Source organism: Phocoena sinus, chromosome 4 (genome assembly GCF_008692025.1).
Source record: "Phocoena sinus isolate mPhoSin1 chromosome 4, mPhoSin1.pri, whole genome shotgun sequence".
Taxonomy (NCBI): Eukaryota; Metazoa; Chordata; class Mammalia; order Artiodactyla; family Phocoenidae; genus Phocoena; species Phocoena sinus.
In genome coordinates this window covers 71,520,122-71,535,242 of record NC_045766.1, presented here as the reverse complement: position 1 = coordinate 71,535,242, position 15,121 = coordinate 71,520,122, and the positions used below count along the sequence as shown (strand labels likewise).

Sequence of the window (15,121 nt, the reverse complement as noted above, 5' to 3'; positions counted from 1 at the left end):
TACACAAAAATGAAAAATAAATAACAGATGTTTGAACACATGTTGCAACTCATCTTACTGGAACTTAAAAGTGCATTCTGACTGAGAAAGTTAAATTAGAAAATCCACACAGCAAAAAAGATGTTTTGAATGAAATGCACTTTGTCTTTCTCTCTCTCACACACACACACACACACACACACACGCAAACAATATCTCGTTGTTTCTTCTTCAGGGAGCAGCTGTGAAGGAAACTGGGGGAGGGAGATGAACATAACATCCCATCTTTGTGTTTCATACAGAGCGAAGCTTTTAGGCCAGCCTTCCTGAACTGGAGGGGGTGTGGCATGCATTAAAATTAAACATCAATGACCTGAGAAGCTTATAAAATAGCTTGGGAGAAGCCAGTCACCAAGAGAAGGCGTCTCGAATTGGATGATTTTGCATGTGGAAACTGCTTTCATCTTGATAAAAAAGGTATGTACTGTGGTATTAATTTTCATTTATGATAAATAATGCTTAAAATAGAGACAGTCTTGAGTTTTCATTGCCCCTTTTCAGCTAAAAATTGTAACTAACACAACTGAGGGCCTTTGGCCAGTTGCTTTGCCGACTTGGTCTCATTTTTCCATAAACAACCTTACGAAGAAGATATTGTTAGTGCCATTTTTCAGATGAGGAAACTGAAGTTCAGATAAGACCATCAACAAATGCTGCCAACGCAGTGCTGACTCACCTCAAAGTCTTCTGCTGGCACTACGCACCCCCCTCTATACTATATGAGACAATGAGGAATTGTTCCATACACCAATACTGTGATAGATGAATTCTCAGGGGGTTGTTATCCACTGTGCATTACAGTAAAATTGACCGAAAAGTGAATTGGAATGCACTATGTGAATAGAAAATGCATTTAATATTAATAGAATTAATTATTATTAAATTAAAGTAATAGAAAATACAAAAATATTTTCTTCAGAAGATATGTTTTCTTGTTAGATTCGATAGCGAAATGGTTTTTAAGACCCATTTACTTGTGGAAATGTATTTTTTTTTTTGGTCACGTGAAATCTAAAAGCCTAGTCCTTAATATTCTGCAGCTCCTTGAGACCAGGCACCAGGTCCAGGCTAACATGCAGGTGTGTAGACTCTTAGGAAACCTGACTTAAGTTCTGGCTTCACCGCTTGTCAGGAAGTAACCTCACTGAGTACACAGAGAACTGTCAGCACAGGACACTTCCAGTTAGGGTGTTGTGAAGATTCAATGCACATATAAAATACTGAAGCCAGGGCTCCTCCCTGGAGAAGCTCAGTGAGTGTGAGCAGTGGTCCACAGAGTCAATTCTGGCCCCGTGTGGATGCACCATAACCTTAGTAGAATTATTTTTTAATTATTTAATATTTAGTTAAAATAATATTTAAATTATATCTTTTTTTTAAGTATTTAAACTCTCCTCGTTAGGACAGTCTTCCCATTAGTATTAGGAGACAATGCAAAGATAAGTCATGCATACCCAAGTTCATAGATATATGTTAATAATGTGATTTACCCTCAGAAGGTGCTCAATAAGCACTGGGTGAAGAAGAATGCAAAAAAATGATGGATGTTATCGACTCTTCCTCTCACAAAAAGTTTTCATCATAGGAATAAAAGTACTGCAATAAAGAGGCATCTTTGGAAGGGTAGCAGGCAAGGGGAATTAGTTTTGCTCTGAAATCCTCCTACAGAGCTAAAGAACATGTTTCAGCCCACAATAGAACATTCTGTAACAAGATATTTGTCAGAGTAAGACGGCAAACTGACTTTTGGTGGGGCTGTCACGTGGTGAAATGAGATTTATCAGGTACAGAGGTAGGTGTTTATTGAAGCCACCGAAGGTGAGCACAGAAGGAAGCATGGCTCAGGGTTGGGACAGAATGGAGAAGTGGAGATGGGGCCCGAGTCCCAGCGCTCTGCCCCTTCTGGGCCTCAACTTTCCCATCTGTACACCTGAGGGGTGGGGTTGGATAAATGACCTCTAAGGTCCTGTCCTGTTTGGGGGAGGGGGTGCCTGTAGAATGTGTGGCCATCCTCTGGGCTTAGAATTCCTGGGCAAGGCACTGAGCTTGGAGCCTACTAGGGGCCCAAAGCAGAACTTCAGTAGTTCTAAGAACCTCTTGGAAAGAAATGCAAATTTTTGTGGATTTAGGCTGGATTTTGGCATCCATCATCCCCCAAAAGGTTAAGACAAGTGTTGTTTACCTGGTGGTAGGGGCTGACGGGAAGTGGAGCCTCAGAGACTAAGGAAAGGGCCCCACAGCAGACGTGCTCAAGGCAGGGACTCAGGGACCACCTTTCCTCCCCCCAACCTCGCATCAGCTTTTACTCATTAGGTAACTGTTCTTTTGAAAAACGGACAACAGAACTTCCAGAAGAAAAGCTATTGATTATTAAAGGTTATTTGGAGGTTTAGAGATTCATAAGAAAGTGGTTATAATTATTCCTGTTATGACACATCCTTTTAAATATTCAGATCTGAGAACATCTTGCTTGCATTGATTCAGTCCTCTTCATCACAGGCAGAAAGGCAAAGCAAAGCATTGGAAATAGCTCCCGTGCCGCTACAGGCAAGGAGTCGCAAGGAGGAGAAGAGACTGAGAGCAAGTCAGTGAAGAAGCAGGGAGCAGCCCAGGCTCCTACCCTGTGAACAGCACTGCAGCCCTCACCCCTGCCCACTGCCCCTCCTCAAAGAAGCTTCCACGCCCAAGGGTGCTGGGCTCAAATGCTTTTTGCACAATTACAAGTCAGCTACTGGTCCTTCTCTGGTTAAATGTACAGCATCTATGAAAAATACCCTCAACAGCATGTCAAAGGAAGGAAGGAAGGAAGGAAGGGAGGGAGGGAGGGAGGGAGGGAGGGAGGGAGGGAGGGAGGAAGAAAGAAAAAGAAATTCAGGAAACACAATATTTTGCTTCTGCTTTTCATAATAATAACTAGCATTTATTGAGCATTTTCTCTGTCAGACACTGCTCTAAATGCTCTCCTTATACTTTCTCATTTAATTCTCATGAAACTTCATGAGGTTGGTATGATTATTATTCCCACTTAATAGCCAAGGAAACTAAAGCATCCATTGGACACAATTATACTTAGTATGTGCAGAGCCAGAATTCAAATCCAGTCAGGGTGACCCTGTAGTCCCCAGCACGCTGCTCCCTGTTAAAGTTCCCAGGCCTAGGGCTTCCCTGGTGGCGCAGTGGTTGAGAGTCCGCCTGCTGATGCAGGGGACACGGGTTCGTGCCCCGGTCCGGGAAGATCCCACATGCCGCGGAGCGGCTGGGCCTGCGCGTCTGGAGCCTGTGCTCCACAACGGGAGAGGCCACAGCAGTGAGAGGCCTGCATACCACCAAAAAAAAAAAAAAAAAAGTTCCCAGGCCTACTCTTGGGTTGGTAAACAGCCAAGCAGATAGGAGCAGGGTGGGGAAGTGGAGTCAGGGAGGCATTTCTTTGATGAATCTCACAGGGCACTAAATGTAGTGAATGGTTTGTTTTTGGTTTTTTCTCTCATGGTTCACTTGATGGCTTCACTCTACCCCTTTGCCTACCCATCCCCAACACACACCCATTGTTTCTGTTCATACAATGAGTACCTACTGCACCTGGCACTGCGAGGTTCTGTGGGTGAGTCCAGGGAGAATCAAAAACGATGCCCGTCCTTGAAAAATGCATAATTAAGTGTGTAGGGTCAGGGGGAGCTGGCAAAATAAATCCAACAAACTCTAATACCAGGCAGAATGTGTTCTAATGGTGGCACAAAAGCTTCTGGAGAGGCTCACAGGGGTGGAGGGCCTCACAGTGACACTGATGACTGAGGTGGCCCTGGGGGATGAGGGGCTCAGATGGGCTGAGTGGGAGGCTGCACACAGAGGGACCGGCCAGCCCAGAAATTTTCCTCTGGGGACTCTGTCCCCTCAGGAGACTCCGAGTGCCTCCAGCTGCTTTGTTCTCCCCACTCCAGGTCCACCTCCAGCCACCCAGCTCCAAGATGGTCCCAGCTCTGCTGCTGCTGCTTCCTGCCCTGGCTGGACTCTTAGGAGCAGCTGAGGGACAAGCTTTCCATCTCGGGAAATGCCCAAATCCTCCAGTGCAGGAGAACTTTGACGTGAATAAGGTGCGGTAAAAGGCTAACCTCCCGCTTGCTTTGCTGTCTCCTGTTTGCATAAGCATCCTACCAGGTTCGGTTTTATTTTTCTGCTTTAATGGCCACAGCAAGCCTTGGGGTAGGTACTTATCTTACTGGGAGCTCCCCCAAAGAAGACCCTGAGACAAGAACTGGGGAGCAGAGATGTTTTAGAAGATGATCCCAGAAAGCCTGAGTGGGCATGTGGGGAAACAGACAGAGAAGGCAGGAAAGCAGTAAAGCGTGAGTTCATGAGCAGGTTACTCTGTGAACAATGGGGTTCAATCCTGCTGGGGATCCTCTGAGGAAATATGTAGAATGTGCCTCAGGTTGTCCCACGGACGGATGTAGGTGGGCAGTGGGAGCTCCCATGGCACTGGCCAAGCCTGTGGCAGAGAAGGAGACCCAGGGGCTCCAGGTGAGAAGTTGGCAGTGTGTATGGGAAGCCCGCTGTGATGGAGGTGAGCCCAGCGGTGGGCTGAAAGGACATGGGACAGGGCACTGACAGCAGCTGCTGCAGAAGTATTATCCTCACTCTACAGCTGAAGAAGCTGAACGTCAGAGAGCTGAGCTTGCAACCCAGTCCGTTCACACCGCCAGTAAATGCAGAGCAGGCTTCAAAACTAGCCAGGCGTGCAGGACCCCCACAGGTTACGCAAACAGAGCCCAGGAGAGGACAGCACTCCCCCGAGGGGCTTTCTTGTTACCTGCACTAAAAAGATATTGATAGAATCAACTCCCCATTTATGGTAAGGATTGTCTTTTCACCTTATTGATGTGTCTTTTGAGCACAAAACTTTTTAATATTAATGATGTCCAATTTATCTATTTTTTCTTTTGTTGCTTGTGCTTTTGGTGGCCTATCCAAAAAAAATTGCCTAGTCTAAGGTTATAAAGATTTACTCCTATATTTTCTTCTAAGTGATTTACAGTTGTAGTTCTTACATTTAAGTCTTTGATTCATTTTAAGTTAAATTTTGTATATCATGTGATATAGGAGTCAAACTTCTTTCTTTGGCATGAGGATATCCAGTTGTTCCAGCACGGTTTGTTGAGAAGACTATTCTTCACCATTGAATAGTCTTGACACCCTTGTTGAAAATCAATTGACCATATGTGTAAGAGTTGATTTTTGGACCCTCAATTCTATTCTATTGATCTATATATCTATCCTTATACCAGCACAGTATAGTATTGATTACTGTAGCTTTGTAGTAAGTTTTGACATCAGAATATATGAGTTCTTCAACTTTGTTCTTCTGGCTATTCTGGGCCCTTTGTATTTCCATATAAATTTTAGGCTCATTTTGTCAATTTCTGCAAAGAAGCAAGTTGGAATTTTGATAGAGACTGTATTAAATCTGTCGGTCCATTTGGAGAGTATTGCCATCTTAACAATTTTATGTCTTCCTATCCATGAACATAGGATGTCTTTCCATTTACTTAGGTCTCCTTTAATTTATTTCAACAATGTTTTGTAGTTTTCAGAGTATGTTTTATGCTTCTTTGGTTACATTTCTTCATAAGAATTTGATTCTTTTGATGCTACTATAAATGGAATTTTCTTAAATTAATTTGCAGATTGGTCATTGTAAGTATAGAGATACATTTTATTTCTATATATTAATTCTTGTATCTTTAACCTTGCTGAATTCATTTGTTAGTTCTAATAATTGTGTGTGTGTGTGTATTCCTTAGGATTTTCTATATATAAAACCCTGTCATCTGGAAATGGAGATAGTTTTACTTCTTCCTTTTCATAATTATCTTTAAACATTGCATTCTCCTCATAGAGATAGAGAAACGGAGACCCCCAAAGACAAAAAGACCTTCACAAAAATATTATGAGATCATGAGGGAACATGACATGAAAAGCAATCTTCCACCTCTGAGTTTCTTCCTTTCTGGAAAATCGTGTGTCCTCGTTTTTAATTATGGAGCATTAAAGTCACCTTAACAATAATAGAACTATTTTAAATGCATTGTATATAATGGGGATTTTCTGAGAATGCCTATGAAAGCAGCTGACCTTTAAACTTATTCTTCAGTGCTTTAAATGCCTGTTAAGTTCAGTGACTTTAATTGAAAGATGTCCTTTAACGAATGAGTGAACATTTATGCCCTAAATATGGGTAGATATTTTAGCAGAGAGCCAGGTGACCGAAGCAATACTGCTACCTATTTGCAGTATGCTCTCATTTCAAATTCTGACTTTTTTGAAGGTGACTGCATCTCCTTGATTTTGTTTTGTTGAGTAATACATTTTTAAATTTCTAAAATAATTTCAATCAATATTTTGACTAGGTAAATATATTCACATGGTTCAAAATTCTAAAGATGCAAAAGGACATACATCCTTTCCACCCCTATATCCCAGCCTCAGTTTTCCTCCCCAGTAGCAACCAGTAAAAACAGCTTATGGTGTATCTTTTGGGAGATAATATGTACATATATAAAAAAGCACATACATAACTGCAGTAGGAAGAATGATGTCCATGCCATATTCCCCAGAATCTGCAAATTGTTTCTTTACATGGAAAAGGGGATTTTGAAGATGTGATTAAAGTAATGGCAAGAGTATCCTGCATTATCAGGTGGGTCCAACCTAATCATTAGCAGCAAAGAACCTTACCCAGCTGTGGTCAGAGAGATGTGATGATGGAAGAAGAGTGAAAGAGATGCAGTGTGAGAGGGATTTGACCTGCTTTTGCTGCCTCTGAAGATGGAGGAAGGGATTCACAAACCAAGGAATGCAAACGGCCTCTAGAACCTGGAAAGGGCAAGAAGACAGATTCTCCGCTAGAGCCTCTGGAAAGGAATGTAGCACTGCCAGCACTTTGATTTTAAGCCAGTGAGACCCGTGTCAGACTTCTGATGTACAAAACCATGAGACCATAAATTTGTGGTGTTTTAAATTTGTGGTAATTTGTTACAGCAGCAATAGAGAACTGATATAATAACCTTTTCCCCCATTTTTACATAAAAGTTAGTTGAATATATACACTATTTTGCACCTGGCTCTTTTTCCATTAAATGTATCTTGGAGATAATTACATATAGCTCTTTTAAAAGAGGGTGTATAACATTCCATTGTATGGATGTACCATCATTTATTTACCCAGTCCCCTACTAATGCTCACTTAGGCCATTTCCTGTCTTTTATTATTACAAATAGGACTGCAATGAATAACCTTATGCATACATCGTTTCTTAATTTCAGGAGGATACCTTCTCAGAGGTGAAATTGTTGGGCCAGAGTATATGTAGTTTTAGTTTTGCTAGATATTGCCTAGTTGCCCTCATGAAGGCTGTAGATTAGAGCAGTCTCTATGCCCAGCAATGTATGGAAGCAGGAGCGTGCCTCTCTCCCCTCACCCTCACCCGTGCAGTTGCTCACTTCCTTTAAAGATGACTCTGTGCACCAAAATTATGGACAGAGAGCAAGCCCCCAGGGGAGGAATAATACAGGTCTTCTAAATCTTGACCACCTTCCAAAAGCCTTTGTGACCAACTCCCTGTGTGGGGTTATATGAGGAGAATTTAACCAACTCTGGAGACCCAACTCCCCACAGTAAACACATCTGACTTTGCACACAATTCAAAGACGTCTTGGAGAATCATAAAATATTTGAGCTGGCACCTTACATCATCTAAACCAATCCCTTCCTTTTACAGAGTTTAGAATTTCAGATAGATTTTGACTGAAGGGGACACTGAAAGCATAGCTAAATAAAAAGCACTTTAGGAATGGACTGTGGCATTCAACCAATGCCCACACATCCGATTCACTTATTACCATTTGAGTCAATATCTTGCTCAGTGGCTGCTGGGAACAATGCAGCCCATTTTGCCTGGTTACCCCAGGAAAGGGCTCTGCTCTGAAAGACAACAATGGGGAAGAGTTTGCAGGTCCCCAGAGAGCCACAGGGTTTGCTCTGCTTGTCGTTGTCTCTGCAGTATCTTGGAAGATGGTATGAAATTGAGAAGATCCCAGTGAGCTTTGAGAAGGGAAGTTGCATCCAAGCCAACTACTCACTAATGGAAAACGGAAACATCAAAGTGATAAACAAGGAGCTGAGGTGAGAGGCTGTGCTTTCAAAGGCAACACACGTCCGGGAGGGAGCCCTGCAGAGACTGTCCTGGGGTGACTGGTGTCCTTGCGTCTAGTGTGGGGAGGATGCAGACATTGCTGGGTCTGGGCTGCCTGCTCAGGACAGGTCCTGAGAGGAAAGCTTTTGGCAGGCAGGATGATAGGGACTAGAAGTCACTCATTCATTCCCATGACCACTTGCTGAGCACCTTATTGTGTCCCACACCCTGTGAGAGGTCCTAGGGACTCCATGGTAACACAAACTGCAAGGTTCCTGCTCTCATTGCAAAACAGACCCTCTGGTAGCAAAGGACAGCAAAGGACCCTCTTGTCTGACCTCCAAACCAAGAGAGAAGCACTTTCTATATCGTCTGTTGATTGAGGGCATCCAGCATAACTTGAATCCTTCCAGAAACTGGGAGCTCAACATCTTCCATGACAATTTATCCCATCTCCAGACAGCTTTAACTCTTAGAAAACTCCTTTTCTTATTAAGCAAGAATCAGATACATACATAGTCACACTCTAGGTTGTGTGAACAGGAGAACCTCCAGAAAGATATTTTTCTATTACTTCTAACAGACTGATATTTGCTCCCAAAATTCATACTTTAGAAAGCAAATATAAACTTAAAAAGAAACCTAGGAAGAACTCCTACCTACCCGCCATCAACAAAGATAAGAGTAACAATAAACAATGGTAACTAATATTAATTAAGCATTTCCTGTGTGCAAGGCACTGTTGTGTATGTGTATGTATATATACATGTGTGTACATATACATCTATTTATGTATGTACATGTAAATGAGCATAGATATTCATTTAATCCCCGTAGCAACCTGAGGTTGGTACTATTATTAACCCTCTTTTTATGGATGAGGAAAATGAGGTACAGAGAGGTAAAGTAATTTGCCCAAGGGTCACACAGCTTATAAGTGATGAAGCTGAGATTCAACACCAGGGAGAAGTGAAATGGGGAAGAGACCAGAAGATATACGAAAGAGGCAGGGCATGGATGGTTGCCATTCTTGTTTCCTAAGTTGTCTGAGAACTGTGTTCAACTGCAAGAAAACAACTACCACCCAGCCTGGAAGTTACTCGGGCTCAGAGAGGCTTTGCATGGCCATCCTATTACCCATTAAGCTTCCTGTGAGCCACAGTACAATGGGCTGACTCTCTGACCCCGCATAAACCAAAGAAATAAAGTAAGAATCTTGAGCAACTCTAAAGAAAAATCCCACTCATTTCAGAGCCCAGTAAGGGCTACAGGAATTGAGATGCAGACCCCCAGAAGGTCTCACAGGAATTTTATAGGTCCCAAAGTAACAATGACTTTATTTGAAATATTTTGTCCCATTCTAAGGTCAAGAGTCAATGACACAGATCCCAAAACCCATCAGATGCCCCCAGCTCTCCTTCTGAGTTGGCCAGGAATCCTCTTTAACTGTACCCAGAGTATTAGGTCACTCTGCCTCTAGGGTCACTTCTACTTAAGAGCAAAGGCATATGGAGAAAGGTTTGTTAGTCAGGAAAATGATATAGATTCTGCAGAACAAGCAGGGGGCATGGCAGGGAGCCTGAGCAAAATATCCTTAGCCAGTGTCAGAATGCTGGGGCCAAAGCAGCTGGCTCAGGGCTGGGAGCTGAAGGGGTTAGGTGCCCAGTTTCAAATCCTGATTCTACCACTTACTAATGATGTGATCTTAGGTTAGTTATGGTGATTTTCTAGGCCTCAGTTTCCTCCTCTGTAAATTGACAGTAATCATAGTACGTCCGTCCATAAGGCTGTGTGAACATTAAATGGGGTAACACATGTAAAGCACTTAGAACAGTGTTTAGCATGTGGTAGTCATTTAATATTACCTATTATTGCTAATATGCTGCTACCCTTGAAAATCCAAATGCATTTTTCCTATGAACAAATTGCGAGTTTATGATCAGAGACTGGTATTTTGAAAACTGTCCTGGAGCAAAACATAAATGATGGTGAAAAGGGGGAAAGTCTGTTGGGAACAGACTGGTTTGTTGCTAAGCAACTGCATGCAGATAGAAATGGAACGTCTTCCGTCTTACAGGTTGACTCCCAGGTGAGAGCGGGGCACGGTCTCCAGCCCTACTCAGTGATAAACAGACTGTGCAATCCAGGAGCATCAGAGAACATTTCCCACCCCCAACCCCCTTACCTGCTGCTTATTGTCTGGTTTCTAGGATATCCATCCCCACTAACCATAGCCTACTGACTTTCTAACACATGCCATTGCTCCAATTTTAGTTTGTCTGCCCCTCTGAGAACTGATGAACAGGAAGCTCCTCTGTTGGCCTGCTAGGAAGAGCACCCTCCTTCATAGCCTCAATCCCTAGGTCTTTCCCTTAGATCCAGGGGGTCATTGGAAGTTATCCAGAAATGGGGCCAGCTCCCTTCAAAAGAGTGAAAGTATTTCAACCATCCAAGCAAAAAGACCATCGCTTTTAAGACCCCACCATTTTATATACCACTAAAAAAGAAATGACACTAACAATTGTAAGGTGGCATTAATTGTAAGATGCACATTTCTTCACATCTAATGTCTCTGAGATCTGGATGCCTGGTAGAATCCCTGAAGTGAGGTAAATGTTTCCTCACTGCCTGCTTTGACCTGGCCTACGTCAGAATCTCCCACACTCGATCAGAAGCTTGCTGAACTGGATGGGGTCTCAGAGCTATGAACCCAGGCATATGAGCCCCTTTATGGGACAAATGATGCCACGTGATATCACTGAGGCCCAAAGAGGGGGAAACTTGGCAGATCTCCAGATTCCACGTTTTATATGATTTTCAGTAATCCAGTCAGCCCTTATTTTTTCCTTTCTCATTTTTAAAGAAGCAAATCTTTGTTCTGTGTTGGGTTGTTTTATTTGCTTGTTTTTCCCTTCCCTTTTCCTCCCTCTTGGTTTGGAGCCCAGGAGCAGCAAATGGCCTCGCAGGCTACTACATACACTCCAAAAAACAGTGTTGAAATACCAGGGCCTCACATATTATCCAGTCCTGGGGCATTGCAATTGTTGATTCTTATCACCCAAAAGCTGTCTTCCTCTGCTCTGTCTCAGAGACAGCAAGAAAGCAAAGGGGAGGGAATGGAATTTAGGACCCAACCTGTTTTCAAGAATCTCCTACCCAGAAATTGCAGTGTTGGCCACCATGATTGTTGGTGTCACAAATCTTGCTTTTCCTTGATTTGGGGCTTTTCATGAGTTCAGGTTTTTTGGTTTTTGTTTTTAACTCATTGCAGAGCTGATGGAACTGTGAATCAAATTGAAGGTGAAGCCACCCAGGAGAACATCACGGAGCCCGCCAAGTTGGCAGTTAAGTTTTTCTGGTGTAAGTATACACTTCTCGCAGGAGGTGTCAGGAACAGGAGATATGCAAACGGAAGACTAGAGCCCTGGGTCCGAGCACTCCCATCACATCTGAGTGTCACCCATATTGATTCAATGCATAATTATTCGTTGAGCACCTCCTGCCTGCCATGCGCTGGGCTAGGCCCTGGAGATGCAAAGATGAGCAAGACAGAGCTGGCCCTCGTCCCTGAGAAGCTTACATGTCAGTGTGGATACTGACGAGCACCCAGGTGATTTACTATAAAACTACAGTAAGTGTGTCAATAGAGGAAGCACAGATTGGAGGCCCCTGGGCATGAGCCGTAGGAGATCCAAGCCAGTCTTGTTTCCCAGAGGAAACTAATAACTGAAAAATTAGTAGTTATTAGCAGAACAACTAACATGTGAGAAATCTTGGAGGTAAGAGATGATAAGAGTGAAGGTAAGTTGGAGTCCTGGCTCTGTCTGCCATTTTCTAGCCAAATTGTTGGAGTTTCATTTGGGTCCACCTTCCCCTTAACTTTAACAAGCTGGGCAGTGAGTTTTCCTTGGTGTTTGGAAGTGGAGTTACTGAATAATATCCTCTGAACTGAAAAGGAACTTTGAGACTGGAAACGAAGCAGACAACTCCATAAAGAACTATTGTGGGTAGAATCAGGTGGACGACCCTCAGAGGCATTCACAGCTGCACTGCATTCCGCCAAAAGGGGTACAGGGGCACTTAAAGGAGCCAAAGCTGAAAGTAGAATGACTACTAAAGAGAAGTATGTCCACATTGACAGGAACTGAGGGGTTTTCCTCCCTGCACTCTCACCCCAGGGGTCTCGTGACCGTTAACCACCTGTGTCAGCAAAAGGCATTCGTCCAGTTTTCATGTCAGATGAAGTTTATAGGGAACGAATCTGGCTTGGGTGTATTCCTTGTGAGTAAGCTAAAGCTCAGACTCACAAAAAAAGGGAGCGGGTAGGACCGCAGGCCTAAGATGGAGCTGACAAAATGGAGCCAGTGTGGTTCAGCCACACACTTGACTTGGACCTTGGCTGTGGAGGTCACGTTCACAGAGGAAGTTTCTGGATTCAGATGGGGAACCTTCTCTCTTAAGGACCGTTTCAATGTTGAGCTTTCAACACTATACAGATGTCAATCAGTGAATCATAACCTGTGACCACCTGATTTACCGTAATCTTAAGAATGGTGGGATTTTTAAAGTTCGCACAATAAGAAAAACAAGCAGACCAGCATTAGCCCCTACCGCCTTCCGTCGGTGGGTTCTAGAGGAAGTGGTACAAACTTGGAAAGCCTGGGGCCCCTAACCTTACATTCTTGACTCCATTTAGCTAAGTGGTGGTTCCATACGCACTAGAGCCGCCTGTTGGTCCAGGGGGTACAGCCAAACCTCCCAGGTATTATGGACTTCCAGGTACCAACCAGCAATCAGGGAGGGGGGGATCCAGAATTATGACTCTGAACTCTGGCTGCACACTGGAATCACTGAGGAGCTTTCAAAAGTACCAATAGCCTCCAGTTCAGAATTTGGGAGTCGCGGTGAGGGGAGGCAGGCCTGGTGTTTTTCAAAGTTCCCGTAGGATTCCCATGTGAAGTCACAATTAAGAACCACTGATGTAGAAGAATTAGAACCCCAGAGCCTGGCTTCCAGGGTCCTAGAGGTGAAGGTTTCTCTTGCTCTGATCCCTCCTAATACTGCCTTTCTCTGGTTTTCAGTCATGCCATCAGCTCCATACTGGGTCCTGGCCACCGACTATGAGAACTACGCCCTCGTGTACTCCTGTACCACAATCATCTGGCTTTTTCACATGGATCATGTTTGGATCTTGGGAAGAAACCCTTATCTCCCTCCAGAAACAGTGACCTATCTCAAAGATATCCTGACCTCTAATAACATTGACATTGAGAAAATAGCTGTCACAGATCAGGTGAACTGCCCCGAGTTCCTATAACCAGGCTCTAAAGGGAGGCTGCATTCACTCCATGTTCCTTCTTTTGCTTTGCTTTTCCCCTACACCACCCCTCATAAAGACAAACCAAACCACCACAGCAAACTATTACAAATACCAGAAGGGAAATGTGACAGCAGAAGCTAGTGGAGAGGAACTCAAGGCAAGTTGGCCCAAACACTTAGCCATGCACCATCCTGTTACCTTGCAAGCCTGATAATAAACTTGCTGCTGACCTGCTGTGCTCACAGTAGACTACAAATTGGACTAATTATTGGGGAGTTCTTAATTCTAAGCTTATGTTTGGAAATCCTTAAGCAGTTATGTTGAAAAAAAAAAAAAAGAAGCACCGAACAATTTAAAGGTAACAATCTTGTTTCTAGAAAGGGAAAGCTGATGGCAAAGGCACATACCAGGTGACCTGAATCCAGGTGGCCCCATCCTGCAGTAGGCAGTCCATAGCGGGGAATCATTTGGAGTTTTTGAGTCTCTGACAGGCAGTTTCCTGGACGCATTTACTTTCTTATCAGGAGGTCTTCAGAGTCAGGTGAAGAATGGGACCATCTTGGGTCTGTGCAAGGAAGAAGAGACTCTATGAGGGCGAAGCTATGGGAATTTTTTTAAGAAAATAATTTTTGGGTCTTTTATTCAACTGATATTTACTGGGACCCAACTGCATTCCAGGCATTGAAAAATACAGAATCCGTCTCCTCCCACAGCAGCTCACAGACTAGGAAGGGAGATTGACAAGTAAAGACACAATTTTAATCCAAGCTGAGGGGTCCATAGGCAGAGGCATGTGGAGGGAGCCATGGGAGCTCTGAGAAGGTCTCAACCCCTGCCAGGCATAGGTACCCACAAGGTTATATAGTCACATCTCAGAGTGTCCCAGCTTCAAGGAGTCAGGAACCACCAGGAGTTTGTTGTTGTTGTTGTTTTTTACATTTTACTATTAAAATCAGAACAATCTCAAAATCATCACCCTGCGATTAATCTTAGGTCACATAACATTTGTAATCCACTAATGTTTTGGGAAATGAATAGAAGATGAAGCCATTTGATTAGCTTTTTGCATTTTCAGCATGAGCATAAAATATTTCCTTGAGCACTTGAGATGCTTCACTGATTTATATTAAAGGTTATAAAATTTCCAAGAAACTTAATATGTATAATTTTCACTTTCCTAAATAAATATGACCTCAAAATGTAGCTTGCTATTTGAAATTCCTAAAGGCTGAAAACCACTGGACAAAAAGGCGGTGATGGAGAGGTAGGTATTGAAGAAGAGCCTCTTCCCACAAGCTCGGCCTGCTGTTGCATCTGTGCTTTATCACACTGCCCACCCCACCAGAGGGTACCTGGCTCCTCTTCGAACATACATTTCTTCCCAAGAGTGTTAAGCTGCTTACCTCTCTCTTAACTCATCAGACAAGCTATGATTGTGTTCCTCTTAACAGCTGTCTGGTAGCATCTAAAACAATGAACATGGCTACATTTGCACCTTTACAGTGTAGGTATCAGGGGTGATTGAACCTCAGAAAATGGGGGGCATTCAGAGGATAGCATGGGGGCACCACGT

General features: G+C 43.4%; 1 protein-coding gene across 6 annotated transcripts in view; it reads left to right on the top strand.

Moving 5' to 3' along the window:
- The window catches only part of APOD (apolipoprotein D), a 90,324-nt gene extending 75,619 nt beyond the window's left edge, over nucleotides 1-14,705 (top strand). For all 6 annotated transcript variants that reach the window (XM_032630505.1, XM_032630501.1, XM_032630502.1 and 3 more), the window contains 5 exons: nucleotides 282-456; nucleotides 3,978-4,130; nucleotides 8,097-8,218; nucleotides 11,500-11,588; nucleotides 13,310-14,705. In XM_032630505.1, coding sequence (XP_032486396.1) covers nucleotides 415-456; nucleotides 3,978-4,130; nucleotides 8,097-8,218; nucleotides 11,500-11,588; nucleotides 13,310-13,545 — 642 coding nt within the window. In that variant the 5' untranslated portion in view covers nucleotides 282-414 and the 3' untranslated portion in view covers nucleotides 13,546-14,705. The remainder of the gene's footprint in view (nucleotides 1-281; nucleotides 457-3,977; nucleotides 4,131-8,096; nucleotides 8,219-11,499; nucleotides 11,589-13,309) is intronic.
- The last annotated feature ends 416 nt before the right edge of the window (nucleotides 14,706-15,121 follow it).